This window comes from Ambystoma mexicanum, chromosome 1q, assembly GCF_040938575.1.
Source record: "Ambystoma mexicanum isolate Mex_15411 chromosome 1q, UKY_AmexF1_1, whole genome shotgun sequence".
Lineage (NCBI taxonomy): Eukaryota > Metazoa > Chordata > Amphibia > Caudata > Ambystomatidae > Ambystoma > Ambystoma mexicanum.
In genome coordinates, this window is record NC_090922.1 from 28,632,444 (window position 1) to 28,648,092 (window position 15,649).

Below are 15,649 nucleotides of genomic sequence, written 5' to 3' on the forward strand. Positions count from 1 at the left end.
GAACACGGGTTTCTTGTATATTTTGCTATCTTAGTCAATTCAATATTGTTATGTCCTTTATTATTTCTTTTGTTTGTCGTCCTTTCTTGTTTCGATAATTTCCCTTCTTGCCCTGCTCTTCAAGCAAGTGGGACGTAGGGCAGCCAAACTGAGTGCTGCCTGCACAGTAAGAACGTTGAAAAATGCTCCTGAAAAGGCTTCCATCGAAGTCGCAGTGCTCTGTGAGGCGAGGAGATGCAGACTTGCTCGTGATTGCAATCGCATTGAATCTAGAGACGCTTTCCTCTAATGATGACGCATTGGCGTGCCGAGCCGTGTCATTCTGAGGACATGCTCAGACATGCCGAGCGCGTTATGCTTAATACGGCCTCATACTGCATTACAGGAGACGTGAGCCGGTGTCTCGGAATGAGTGGCGCTGCCCGCATGTATAAATGTTAATTGTCTAGCGTGAACAACCAGGTTTTGAGTTTTTTTTACTGAATGACCAGTAGGAGGTATCGGCTCTGAGTTGGGCAGGTAGGGCATTTCAGTGTTTGGCTGCTACTAGAGGAAAGCTACGTCCTCCACACTCCTGATTCTTTTTAGTTTAAATTTGGGTGTCAGAAGCAAGTTCGCCAGGGAAGTTCTAGTTGGTCTGTATGCTTGCGTGTTCTTAAATTTACTTGGTGAGGTATTTAGGGGCATTATTGGTTAAGAATTTGTGTGTGTGTGATGGTGAGACTTTTGAAGTGGATTCTCTCTCTGATCGAGAGCGTTATTCTGGATAACATGAAGTTCTTTAAATTACTGGAGGAAGTTCCGGCAAAGAAGGCATTACAATAGTCAAGTCTTGATAGGTTAATTGATCTGGCTAAGGCCAGGCAGCTGTCAGTGGAAAGGCAGCGTCTACTGGCATTAATTAGTTTTGTAGTGTAGGCTGATGAAGAGGCTATTGCACTGACCTGCTTAGTTAGAGTAAGGGAGGCATCTAGATATACTCCCAAGATTTCTACTACTTTGCAGATAAGAATGGGATTTCCATCTATCGTGAAGGAGACGTGACACCCATGCCACCGGGAGAGCTGTATATCCTGTGCCAGAGACCTGCACCGCCAGAGGTCGGGCAGGAGGAGAGCTGCTGATCGAAAGTTGCGGTCCAAAGAGGCAGAACCGGCCTGGCTCCTGCAAACCAGGGGAGAGTCCCCAGGCCCCTGCTGAGACGAGATCTGCTCTGTCAGGGGAGAAGGTTGTGGTGTGAGCGGACACCCCCCTGACAGTCTGGCGATCGGGTGGCCTGGGCCGCGAGGGGGAAATCAGTGGAGTGACGATTGGAGCCCACCTTGGGGCAGACTGCATGGGGAAGGAGGCAACCTCCCAAGGAGTTGAAGCGCTGGTGAGGAGCGCTTTGGGATCGCCGGGGGGGGTGCCACTGGCAGCCAGACCCACTAACTTGCTTGCAAGTGGATCACAGTGCAACAGGGCTGAGCCTGGCAGAAGAAGGAAGCCACCCTGGCACAGAAGGACGATGTGACTTTGGAGCGGAGCCACCCGCAAGAAAGTGGAGGCAATGACATCTAAGGGCAGTGGGTGAATCCTAAGAGGGCCGCCTGCCCTGAACGCATCAAGGAGGAGGCTGGAGCCAGGGCAGCAAAAGGAATGCAGCTAGTGGGCTGAGCCGAAATGAGGAGCTGCGGGTGAAGTGGCTGTGGGAGCAGTGGTGATGGGAGCGGCCCCCCTATGGACAGACCAGGAGGTAATGGAGCCTATATGTCAGCATCTAAATGCAGTGCACATGCCCAATGGGCCAAAAAGGGAACAGAGTGGGCCCTCAGGCTTTAGGGAGTCAAAGGCAGTCAAAGGAAACCCAGTTTTGAACTGGTGACTGTTCCCTTTAACAGAGTGCATACCCTTGAGACTGTGGGTTGCTGAGGCAGGCGTCGGAGGGCCCCATAGGTCTGCCCCAGGTACTGAAGAGTGGGTTATGTTATGATGTTAGGCGTACTTATTGAGCACACGTTCACCAAAGGAATCTTGGCGCTGGAGAAGAGAGAGGAACAGTGTGCACACTGCAACAGCATTAGAACACACGAGTTTTAAGAGCCTTTCTGAAGGCAAGATGGTTTTTCAATTTTTTTAGATCAAGCAGTACCTGAGGAGGGGAATGGCCACAGGCAATGGATGAAAATGGAAGTGGTGGTATGGTGTAGGGCTGTGGAGCCCCAAAGTTGCGGAGAGAGCCTCCAGGACCAGCGGGGCAGTGGAAACCACCTCTGAGGCAGAGGTAGTGTGTGAAGGCCTGGACTGTGGAGAAGCCTGCAGAGAGGGGCTGACCTCAGGAGTCCCACTGGAGGCATGGCCTAGCAGAGGTGGGCTGGGCCGAAGGAGGTACTCTTGGGCCGGCGCCCTACCCAGGGTACGCAGAGCCAGTGAAGCTGGAAGGGGACAAGGAGGGCAGCTACGTGGCCTGTGTTGGTTCCAAACCTGCAGATGGACAGGAGAGGACCTAAGTGGATGAGCTGGAGAGGTGCGCTTGCACAGTCCGCTACTAGGACGGTTAGGCGATGGCAAAGGAGAAGGGAGGAACCCATCCTTGTACGGCATAGATTGGCCCTATTAAAAGTGATGTCCCGGCCATCCTGGAGGAGATGAGGGGGATGCACACAGACATAGGAGCAGGTGACGGACCTTCCAGCAAGGATGGTCCCATTGGAGGATGAAGTTGAGGGGCGGTCTTGACGGGAATGAGTGCTCCACTTCCGTCCTGAAGAAGGTTGGGAAAACAGATGGCTATATTTTGAAGCACGGAGAAACCAACTGAAATACGTGTTGACTAGTACCATCTGTTGCAGAACAGATACTCACGTTTGTACAAGAAAGGGGTGTTAAAAATGTGTTGCAAATTAATTTTTGATATGGTCATAAGTATTATGAAACTGAAACCTAACGTGAAGCAATAGTAGATGTGTATGAATGATCGAGTGCGTTTGCTTGATGGAGTGAATTGAATGGAGTTTGATTTATATCGTAATGGAAGCACTTTATGTTAACCTGTGTTAGTTCAGTACCACTAAATGATTGTTATAACTTGAAATAAATATATTTTTTGTAATATTTAGTGATTAGCCTCTTGGCATCCTCGACTCCACGGTCCATGTTTTAGATATATCTCATTCTTATCTGGAGGACCGGTAGTATTTCAGGTACTCGTTATTTTGATACTATACTCCAATCTGACAGCCGGGGTATGAGATGGGGATGCCCACTATCCCTGCTGCTTTATGCATTGGTTATGGACCGAGGCCCGCGAGAGTGAGGAGCGACGAGGGAATAAAATATGCAAAATCAGCCTCTTTGTGGACGATGCCTTGGTGTATATCACTAGGTCGATGCCGTCTGTGCTGCCCTTGCTGGAGAGCCTGGTTTTATATTAAATCTGGAGAAATCGATGGCCTACATGGTAGGGGGCTACCAGGGGCAGAGAAGGAATAAATCAAGGGGCTGTTATTCCAGGTACGAGAGGAATCTTTTTGTTATTTGGGGGTACATGTGTCGTGCCATTATGGCAACCTCTTTCACAAAAACGTCCTCCCGTTATGGTCGCAGTGAGGAAGGATATGGAGAGGTGGACGAGGCTGGACTGTCATGGATGGCGCACCTAAACTGTATCAACATGGAGGTGTTACCCAAAATCTTGTTTTTATTTCAACTGCTTCCGGTAGTGATCCTGCATTCATTTTTTTTGTCGAGGGAAAGGCAGTCATGTTGAAATTCCTCTGGGTGGGGGCAAAGCACAGGTAGCCTATAATACCTTGATTTTACCAAAGGGAGAGGGGGGGTGGGATTCCCCAAGCTCGAGACCTACCATAGGGTGGCCCAGCTGCGGATCCTGGTGGACCACCTGGACCTGCTCTCGGACAGGAAGTGGGTCCTGGTGGAAAACACGGTCCTGTCTCTGTTGTCTCCCTGGGTGAATGGCTGTGGGTGCCTAGGGCAAGTATTCAGAGAAGGGTGCTGCACCACCCGGTTCTGGAGGTTTTGTTGTCTATTTGGAGGGAGGGAGGTGAGAATAGGTGGTTGTCCATGTGGCCGTTGCCACTGAGCTTTAGTTGGGCCCTGCCTTTGCAGGATGGATTGAGGTCCACTTTGCATTCCAGCTTTGGTATGAGGCAGGACTGGACAAATGTGGGATGGAGGGACTTTCCTCTCGTTAAGTAGGCTAGAGGAATGTATGGGCCTGGGGAAGCTGTCGATCTTTCGATACCTACAATTGAAGGGAGTGCTGACATACAGCCAATGGGGTGAACACCAGAGGAGGCGATTGACCGGCTTTGAACAGCTTTTTTCTTACAAAGAGGGGCGTCAGGGGACTCATTGCTGGGATTTACAGTATGATACTGTTGGCGGAGCCAAGGGATCCATTCCCAACTAGAAACGGATGGGGATAGGACCTGTGGAAAGACATTCACGGCACCCTCTGGGTGCGGATGTGTGGTAGAGTTGCAGGCTCTACGGTCTTCCTGCAGTACAGACACCAGGCGCTGAAGTTGATGCACAGATGGCACTACCTGCCTGCTGTGTTAGCTAGATGTGTAAGGGGTATGACCTGGGTTGCTGGAAGTGCCACCATGTGAAGAGGGACTATCTCCATATGCGGTGGGGATGCCCCAGAGTGCAATCATACTGGAAGGAAGTTCTAACATGGACAAAATGGGTAGACATGATTTGCAGGGAGTTCTCGCCATGGCTTCTCTTTTTTCGGGTGGGATTGCAGAAGGAGAAATGAGGTGGCGGACGGGCCCATTTTGCAGGTTATATTGGTTTCCGCTAGTTGTTGTTTAGCCCAACTGTGGAAGAACCCACATATGCCGGTGGAAAGGGAATGGGTGGCGAAGATCCGAGCCATGTATGATATGGAATACCTCACGCATATCCTGGACGAATCCCGGTCCAACATTGAAAGCTCGGGGCTCTCCTTTTTCGAGAATTATGGGCTCTGATGGGGTTTGGGGACAGGGACCCAGATTATGGGTGGTGGGATTGCCTCCCTGGATAGGGGCTGTCATGCTGTAAGCGACATATTGGGAGATTAAAGGCGAGAATGGCTCACTGTGAAACAGCCATAAAACCAATCTGAAGAGTTTGGAACTGACCCTTGCTGCAGGGTTTAATACCCCTGGTATGAACTTACTGAAGTTGATTCGAGCACGCTGCATGAAGAGAGGGAGGGAGTGGCTAGTGGGAGGAAAGGGGGAGTCGAGACGGGGGGATGATCACTGAGAGGAGGAATGTGTTGGGCGGGTTTTTTGATGAGGAGTTTTATGATGGTTTGTACTGCAATCTTTGAAATGCCAATATAAGTTTAATTTCCACACAAAAAAAGTGAAAGCATAATGCAAGCCTCTGGTCTTGACATATAATGCAATAGACCAGAGCTGTGCAGTCCTGCTCAAAGAATACTGAAGAAGCATAAAGAATTGTAGATGTGCAACTATCAGCAGTGAGTTTATATCACACCTGGGAGTTCAGAGTAGCACCTAATAGATAATAGGGGAACCCTCTGAACTCTGGAGTCCTGAGCTGAAATGTATTTAGATGGTGACGTGCTTGACTACAATTTCATTTTGTGTATGACTGCCTGAGCATCCCTTTTCTTTCCCTTGGACTGCCGCCACCGACTAGCAGAAAAGAAGCTGGATACGGGAGGCATATGGGGTGCACAGACCAACTGGCATTTTACCCTCCCTCCTGACACCCCTTGACTAGTATCGTCCCTGCCTCTTCAAACCACCTTTGAACCGGAATGGAGAAAAAATAATGTATTCCACTGCTCGAGCTCATGTCAGAGTAATATGACTTGTATATTCCAGGTCCTAGCTTGTGGATAACACATTTGGGGATATCTGAGGCATTGGCTTCCTTGTTAACCCTTACACAACAGTGAACTTTCAAATGCATTTTGTAGAATCCTCTTGTGTTTTTTTCTCGTTTACAAAATATTTGTAGAAAGTTCAATCTCTCCAAGTTGACAAATAAAAATGCACAAGGAGGTATAGGAACGCATTTTCATGGTGTGGATGTTTGATGGCTTATCACCAGTTTAATTGTAGAGCATGATAGTGTTGTACAGTATAATAGTGTATCTAAAGTTAAACCATGCAAGATAAAACTGTAAATTGTTTCCCCATGCTGAAATATTGTTTGAATTGCAGGAGCTTTCGATACAAGGAAACTTGATCAAGTTAGGAACAGGATTTACCTGCGATCTCACTGTACCTGTCCTTTTTGAAGAAACTTTCTACAATGAAAAAGAAGAAAGTTTTAGCATTTTATGCATACACCGTCCACTTCAAAAAGAGGAAAGTTCAGGTAAATTATGCAAAACATTAAAGATGTCAGTTTTTCTGTATGCTGCACAAGCAGTCAGTGGCAGTTCTCATTGCAACGTATGTTGTGGCTTTGAAATATATAACGAAGTCTAAAGATTACAAAAATGCAAGGATTTGGTACTTTTGCAAGAGAAAATATTATAATGTACTGTTTGATTACTGAAATGTATGTATTGATCTTTTACTTCGTGTCCTGCTCAATGCCATTTATTATATATATTTTTTTTTTGTCTCTTCACCTGTCTATTACTGAGTCGAAAACCTCAGCTATGGAAACAGATTTGAAAGCTTGATTGGCCTCTGGGAGAATGTGGCAGCTGAAGGGGGAACAGTAGTCAGAGTTCAGGGAATTCCATTCTGTCGTCAGATTTTTCGGTTGTTTAGTCTAAAGACTCCACGGTAGATGCGTTTTATTGAAGTTTAAGGTGCCCTTCTTCAAATTACCTCTCGTAAATAGTCTTAGTCGAGATGCCTGGTTAGATAGACTGCATCCACTGAATCAGAGAAGATTGCATTCAGTCACCACCACCAGGTGGTCTCAAGAGGACAAGATTCTGGTTTGGTGGCAAAGCAGCATATTTACTGAGGCACACTATTTCATATTGTGGTGTTGATTTGCGTTGGTCTCGCCTCATTAGAAAACCGTGAAGTAGCCAGAGATTTGACTTTATGTGGTCTTCTAATCTGAGGCCGTGGGTTTATCTGGCTATAGCCGTATGGATTAGTTGGCGGACAGCCTCACGACAGTGGATAAGGTATTGAAGCTGTCCGGACTAGACCGGATACTAGCATGAATAAGAGATTAGCATGTTTGTTGGCAATACCCCTTTCACAGTTCACAATTTCAGGTGATGATTGCAGTCCTAGCCAAAATGAAATAATTGAGGAGTTCATAGACAGCCTCTGATTGACTATGACACAAAGGTTTCCTCGAAAGTACCAATGCCCAGCCTGATTCTAAAGTTACTGGGAGACTGATTGTGGGAATAGCTAATTGACTTAAGCCTTGGAAAATAGCAGTTATTCATGTATTTGGGAAGGTTTTGGCGACAACGTTCAAAGAAAATGGCGAAAGCGAAGAATTGGACTTCAAGCTGATGCTTGAAGTCCAATCCATGATTGAGAAATACAAACACAGTGAAATGTTGTAAGCCAGTGAAAAGGATTCATATGGATGGTTAAAGTGCACATAACCTTCAAAACATACTTACAATCAGTGTATGAACTAACACATGTTCCTTATCCGACGAAAATAAAATGCTTTGAAAGAAAGTTAAGACAAATATATATAATGAAGCAGACTAAAATAAAGGATGCATACATGAGTAATCTGATAAAATTGGATAAATACATTTTTAAAATGTATCTGTATGTGGCAGCAAGAGCACAGATCCAGACGACCTGGCCAACTACAGGACCATTACGAACCTCCCGTTTGTTGGAAAATCTTTGAAAAAGTAATTGCTTCCCAACTACTCGCCAGAATCGTTCTACTCCACCTCCTAAATGACTGTCAGGGTTGCGCCCCAAGTGTAGCATTGAGACAGCCACCATCCAGGTGATGGATGATGCCCTCCAAATCACAGATATGGGTGACTCGTGCATCCTTGTTGTCCTTGCCTTTCAGCTGCATTCGAAACCGTCGACCACCACATCCTTTCCTCCCTCCTTGCTAACAGGATGGGATTCACTGGCACTGTTCTGAATTGGTTTACTTCCTACCTCTCAGGCAGACACTAGACTGTCCAGATGTACTTGTTATGTTCTAAATGTCTCCCAGTCTCCTGCGCAGTGCCCCAAGGCTTCATCCTCTTGTCAATCCTTTTTAACCTTTACATGGAGCCTCTTGGCACTCTCCTCAAAGATCCCAACATAGCAACCCACCAATACACGGACGATACTCAGTTGTACATGAGTAAATGGTGTGCAGGACATAATTAGTCTCTACGATTATGTAGCCAACATCCATACCTGGATGTTGACCGCCTACATCAAACTAAACCCATCCAAGACTGAGTTAATCCCCATAAGTCTGTCCGCTAAAAAACAACTTGTTCAACAACGGCTTAATGATATGCACCTTAAAGGATTTGATCCACAACTCTCAGCCTCAGCAAAATTCTTAGGCTTCACCATTGCCAGCAGCCTGCCCTTCCAGAACCACATAGCCAAGAAGGCCCAAATAGCTTGGCTCAGAATCTCTACCCTTTGAAAAATCAAACCCTTCATCCTGCCTCAAGACTTCCAGATAGTAGTGCAGGCCATGGTGGTCTCGCACATTGATGGGGGAAATGCTGTCCTGACAAGGCTCCGAGCTGTTCACTTGGTTCCTCTAAAAGCAGTCCACCACGTCCAGTTACGGGAGCTTTCTCTTGTCATGAACCCACCCTCTGGAACTCCATCCCGGCGTCGGCTCGGAATGTCCCCAACATTCTACAATTTGGCAAATCTCTCAAAACATGGCTCTTTTAACAACACCTGACCAAGAACTTATTCCAATGCACACACATACCGACGCACAGACCTCACAGTGTTGCGCTACTCTTACAGGATGCCAGTTCAAATGCTGGCAACACACACACACTGTACAGCGCTCAGCTAATCTCGATCTAGGTCCACACTTTAAACAATAAAATAAATTAAAAAATTGGTGATTCTCTCGTCCCCGGTCCCATTAGTGGTATCAATTTACCCATTTGGAGGCAGCTACTGATCATAGCTTGACTAAATCTGTTTGCGCTTTTCAAAATAGCAAGTTGGTTCAAGGTCTCACCAAAGTGCCTGTGTGACCTGTGGCTCGACAAAGATCTGTACACTTCCTTTTGATCTGTCCATTCTATCGCCCAGGGAGGATTGTGTGGTTAAAAGCACACTATTTGGGCCAGCCGTGGACGGAGACACATGTTGCCTCTGTGAGCTCTGTGCCCGCAAGCGCCCTCATACCCCAAATACCCCTACAAATTGCCTGGCTGTCCCCTGAAGTAACAGTATGGAGGCCGGAGGTCGTTGGGAGTGCCACATCCAAATTTGTAAGTCAAATTCGTGGTGGGACCATTGCAGCACTAGCCTGACTGATAAAGGGGGAACGACCCCAAACTGGCGGTCAGGCCCTCCTGATGTTTCAAACATGCTGCCGAGAAGTGTGCGACACCCAACCCCCTCCAGCTAGCGATGTTGGATCCCTGCAAACCTAGCAGTATATGCAGTCTCCTCTGCAGAGGTGAGGTGCTGGCGGGTGGTGGCTATTGGCAGCATGACCGACAAAAAAGGAACAACGTTCTGGAACTTAGGGGATCACGCAGCTGCTTGCTGGTACCTGACACGGCACTGTCAGAGGAAGCTCTGGGGCCCTGATCTGGTTGGTTGAGGGAAAGCGAGGATCATTCAGCAGCGGTAACAGAGCCGTGAAATTTGGTGGGGTGCGGTGATGCAGCAAGTCCCTTCACGAGTGAGCCCCATGGAGTGAGTGAATTGGTAGCGCAGCAGACAGCGAGCGGCTGGTGTCAATGTCTGTGCGGGGGCGCTGTGAGTGCTGGAGGCGGCATTAGATGTCTGAGTGGTATCCAGGCATTGCTTCAAATACATAGTTTCAAATGCAAAAGTATTGACCAAAAAATGCATCAAAAAAATGCATTTTTTTTGTAGGTCAAGGTTTTTTTTTTAATATAATGGGTTTTAAGGGGTAAAAAAACAGGGGTCACCCCCCATTAATTTTTTTTAAATGCATTTTTTCAATGCTTTTTATTTTTTGTTGAAACTTTTGCATTCGATGCAATCACTAGGAACTGTCTGAGTGGTGAGGGTGGCTCATTGGGACGAATGCTAGCCATTGCCTTGCAGTTAATCCACAAACAGTACAGCTAACACAGGGAATGGGAGATGCTGGGACTCAGGCCATGAAATAGATGTGCAGTTATTCTGCTGAGCTCACACAGAGCAAACGTACCTGAGGAGCTGGGCTACTAATGTGCATGATCCCAAAATGAGGAATTATTTGGGCTACAGTCTAGTCTTTCTGAAATCCTTCCCAGTATACCGTCCTCTTGAGGTCTTTCCCTTCATTGTGAGGCCCTATTGGTGGCTAGATTTAATCATCACCCCTGAGGTCATGGGCTACATATAGCGGATCCTCGGTAAAGGAACTAAGAATAAGTTAAAGGGTTCTAGACTTGCAGGAGCGCAGCCACAGGGAGTGCCTGATTACATGTAATATTTACTATAATTGGCCACATACCATACTCCGGCAGGGAGGGCTATTTGTGAGCTTGCCCAAAGGGACACTGGTGCAGTTCTGGAAGATTCCCAGGTCGGCATCTATACCTTGTGGCGTGGAGGTCGAGACGTGACTTCAGTGACTTGGATTCCCCATTTTAAGGGATTCATGAATTGGGAAGATGGCCAAGCAGCAAAACAAACATAAGGGCCTACAATCAGGTGATATTAAGGCAACGATGCAAGTGCAAGAGGTGTCCAAACGACAACAAACATCAGCACAAGTCCACTCAACTGAAATCACCATGGAGCAGCTGTACGTGGAAGACCCTCTCAAAAGGCGTTCTGACCTCCAGGAAATGTTGGCCGAAATAAAGACGTTAAAGGACTGTGTCCTCAAAGTCGATTACAGACCCGCACAAACAGATGTTGGCAGTGGAAAAAAGGGTAGAGGAAACTGAGATGACATTATACGAACAAAGCTATGAACAAGAGGAATTGGCAAAAAGAATGTTCGAAGGGATTGGTTCCTCCAACGTATTCCACATCTATGACAGGTAATCACCACAGCTGTGCTGCATCAGAAAATGTTTGGCGTCCTGCGTCGATGACGTCGATACGCTGTCGTCGAGGGCCTCCGTCGAGCCGTCGTCACTCGATGTTATAAGTAGGACGCACGATGCCCGTAGCCTCAGTTCTGTTTTTTCCACAAAAGTGTTTGCTTCGGAGATCTCGGTACGCCTCGGTTCTTCTGATTATTTCTATCGGTGCTTTGAACCTGTTTGTTTGTGAAGATATCGTAATGTCTTCGTCTTCTTCTACCCCGCGGCCGGGTTTCAAGAAGTGTCGGGACTGTGGTTCCAAGATGTCGCTGACGGACCCACAACGCTTGCCTATGGTGCCTCGGTGAGGACCACACCACAGATGATTGTGACGATTGCCAGTCGTTAACATCGAAGGCATTGCGGGAGTGGAAGAAGCTTTCTGTCGGTAGGGTGTCCAAGCCCCGAAAGTCAAAATCCGCAGGGCTTTCGATCGCCTCCTCGAGAGGTGACTGTCTGTGTCGTCAGCGTAAGTCCAGGCGGTCTCGGTCCCGGAGTGGGTCCCGCCATTCCTCTGCCTCTTCGAGGCACTCGCGGAATCGCCATCACCTGTCGCCTTCCCCTGCCAGTGGTCTTGATACCTCCCCGGAGGTTGAGTTTGGCAGGCCTGAGCCTGGTACGCATGCTGAAGAGGCGCCTCATGTCGAGGGTGACGGAGTACTTGGGGTGGTCGGTCCCACCAGTGGATTTTCTGCAGGATGACCAGACGGATATCTTGGACCAAGGTCCACCAACTGACCCGGTACTGCCATTCCATATGGCCTTGCAAAGAAGGGTGGCGGCGGCTTGGACTGCTCCTAAGGAGTCTCCCGGCAGTGAGCAAGTCTTTGCCGAAAAAATACTGTCCTGCCAGTAGCGACCCCGGCTACTTGACTACGCACCCCACTCCGAGAGTTTGGTGGTGCAGGCGGCTACGGCCCCAGCAAAGCAGCCGTCGTACCCTAGCATTCCTCCTGATAGGGACGACAAGCATTTTGATGGCTGGGCGAAGAAAGTGTTTTCTTCAGGGGGTATGGCTTTACAGGCAGCCAACTCTGTGTGTGCCTTAGCACGTTTCACTCACACTCTGTGGAATTATGTGTCTTTGGTGGCTGAACATATTCCCGAAGGGGAGGAACGGGATGGTTTTCTTGCTCTCATTCAGGATGGCAAGGATGCCATGTGTGAATCCGTTCAGTCGGGTCTGGACATAGCAGATTGTGTCAGCTGGTCCATGGCGGCAAGCAACGTGATGCGCAGATTTGCGTGCTTGCGGAAGTCGGGGTTTGCTCCTGACGTACAAGCCCGGCTTCTCAACATGCCCTTTGATGGTGAAGTTCTTTTTGGCAGACCTCCAAAGCTGCAGCGAAGTCGTTGAGCGCTGCAGTTCGCCAACCTCTGCCTTTTCGTCCTAGGGGACAGCAAAGGAGGGGAGGCTCCTTTCGATACTATTCTTCCTTTGGTAGATCGAGGGGAGCTGCAAGTCAAAGGGGCCACCGTAGGAGTACCAGAGGTGGAAAACAAGGTACTCGAGGTGCCAAGGCCGCTCGGGCAGTTGCCCGTTTGCCCGTTTGCCCTCAGGCACTGCTGCAGCCACTTCAGCTCAGTCATGAGGCCATGTCCCATTGTTCGCTGGTTGGGGGAAGGCTGGGGAAGGCTGGCGCAGCATCTTGTAGAATGGCGTGCCATTACTTCAGATGTGTGGGTTCTGGAGATCATAGCCCACGGCTACTGTCTTTCTTTCCGGCAGAGGCCTCACGACAATCCACCAGGGAATCTCTCTTTGAAGAGTCCTGATCCGCTCCTTGTGCAGGAAATCAAATCCCTGCTGGAGAAAGGCGCTATAGAACTGGTGCCTTTAGCGGAGAGGAACAAGGGATGGTATTCCACATATTTTTTTATCCCGAAAAAAGACTGGGGATTGAGACCCATCATGGACTTGCGTGGTTTGAACAAGCTCCTCAGGAAGGACAAGTTCAAGATGTTTATTCTCTCTCAAGTCCTCCAGGCCCTTCAACTTCAGGACAGGTTGGTGTCTCTCGACCTCAAGAAAACTTACTTTCACGTGCCGATTCATCCCAAGCACAAGAAGTACCTGAGGTTTGCAGTTGGCGACTCGCATTTTCAGTTCGGGTCCTGCCATTCGGATTGACCTACGCCCCGATGATCTTCACCAAGCTCATGGTGGTGGTGGCAGCGTATCTTAGGAAAGGGGGGATTCATGTCTACCCCTACCTGGATGATTGGTTGATCAGGGCGCGCTCTCCCGGGCAAGTCCTGGATCATCTGTTAGTCACCTGCCACTCCCTTCACAAGCTGGACTTCTCCCTCAACTTAAAGAAGTCCCACTTGACACCTACCCAGTGGCTCCAGTACATCGGAGCAGTGCTCGACACATCCCTGGGCCAGTGTTCGCCTCCCCAGGTGAGGGCTCATCACATTCTGCAGATGGTGCACAAGTTTCAACATGCCCAGACTCTCCCAGCATTCGAGCTCTTGAGGTTGCTCAGCCTCATGGCATCCTGCATTCTTCTAGTGCCAGAGGCCAGGTTGCAGAGGAGATCTCTGCAATGGGCTCTCAAACTCCAGTGGTCGCAGTCCTCCGGCAGGATGTCGGACCCCATTCAGGTGCCGTCCTCGGTCGCCCGGGATCTTCTGTGGTGGGCCGTCGAAGGCAATCTGATGAAGGAGGCTCCATTTTGGCTTCCCTGGCCGTAGGTAACGATTGTAACGGACGCGTCCCTCATGGGATGGGGAGCTCATGCCAACGAGTTGACAGTCAGCGGTCGTTGGTCTCCGTCGGAGTCCAGACTCCATATCAATCTGTTGGAACTGAGGGCCATCAGCCTGGCCCTGAAGGCTTTTCTGCTGTCTGTGCAGGGGAAAAATGTCCTGATTCTGACGGACAACACAGTGGCCATGCACTACCTCAATAAAAAAGGCGGGGGGACAGGGTCTCTCCCTCTGTGCAGAGAGGCGATGCAGCTCTGGTTCTGGGCCATCCAGCAGGAAATTTCGATCTTGCCAGTTCATCTGGCCGGAGACTAAAATGCGACGGCGGACGCTCAGAGCAGGCAGAGCACGGTCTCTCACGAGTGGGAGCTGGCTCAGGAGATTCTCCTGGAGATCTTCGCCCTTTGGGGGACGCCACAAGTGGATCTCTTCGCCACCAGTGCCAACCGGAAGTGTGAAAGATTCTGCTCGCGGGAATTTTCTTCAAGAGGAGCCTTAGGGGACGCGTTCGTAGTGGAGTGGTCCTTCCCACTGCTCTACGCGTTTCCTCCAGTCCCCGTGATTCCGCAAGTGCTGCGGATGTTACGGAGGTTCGGTTCCCGAATGATCCTCATTGCTCCGGCATGGGCCCGGAGAACGTGGTACCTTCTCGACATGTCCATCTGCCCTCCATGCTGTCTTCCATACCGAGGCGATCTGCTCTCACGGGAGGGGGGTGAGGTTCTCCATCCAGAGGTCAAGTCCCTCAACCTTCATGCTTGGCTTCTGAAAGGTTGAGGTATAAGGATTGGGACCTTCCTGAAGACGTGATGGAGGTGTTGCTTTCGGCCAGAAGGCTAGCAGCAAAGTCCCTGTATTGTTGCCATTGGAGAAAGTTCTGTGACTGGTGCAAGGTTAAGAATGTGGATCCTTTTTCATGTGCCATTCCTGTGGTTCTGTCTTTTTTGCTTTAGTTAGCCCACAAGGGCCTGCAAGTGGGTACCATTAAAGGTTACCTAGCGGCGCTGTCCATATTTAAGCGCTCGTCTGAGGAGTGTTCTTATTTTAAGATTCCTTTGATTTCTCAGTTTCTCAAAGGGCTCACTAATGTGTTCCCTCCGTCACCTTTCCAGGTGCCCGGTTGGGATTTGAACCTGGTTCTTATATTCCTCATGGGAGCTCTGTTTGAGCCTTTACACTCTTGCCCTTTGAGACTGTTGACCTTGAAAACTGTATTTTTAGTTGCGGTCACTTCCGCTCGCAGAGTTAGTGAGTTGCAGGCACTTTCCGTTAAGCCACCCTTCACGGTGTTCCATAAGGACAGGGTTGTCCTTAGGGTTCGTCCTTCTTTTCTTCCGAATGTTGTCAGAATTTCATTTAAGCCAGAAGGTTGTTCTTCTGGCGTTCTATCCTCCTCCGCATCCTGGTAAGGAAGGGGAGAGGCTCCATAGGTTGGATCCTAGGAGAGCTTTGAGTTTCTACATCTCACGCATGCCCCGGGTCAGAGTGGACGATCAGCTCTTTCTTGGATATGCTGGAAGGCGTTTGGGACACGCTTTTACTAAACAGACTTTGTAGATGGATTATCTTGACAATTTATGAATGGTACCGCTTGGCGGGTAAGGACCCTCTGGTAGGCTTACGGGCCCATTCTACCAGGGGTGTGGCTGCCTCTACTGCCCTGCAGAGGGATGTTCCCATTCGTAACATTTGTGAAGCAGCCACATGGGCCTCTGTCCATACTTTTGTCAAACACTACTCCTTGGATTCTATCCA

General features: G+C 48.9%; 1 protein-coding gene across 3 annotated transcripts in view; it reads left to right on the forward strand.

The window, feature by feature from the left end:
* Window positions 1-15,649, forward strand: part of ANKRD27 (ankyrin repeat domain 27) — a 1,511,294-nt gene that overhangs the window by 160,956 nt on the left and 1,334,689 nt on the right. For all 3 annotated transcript variants that reach the window (XM_069635449.1, XM_069635447.1, XM_069635448.1), the window contains one exon: window positions 6,192-6,348. In XM_069635449.1, the coding sequence (XP_069491550.1) occupies window positions 6,192-6,348 (157 nt within the window). The remainder of the gene's footprint in view (window positions 1-6,191; window positions 6,349-15,649) is intronic.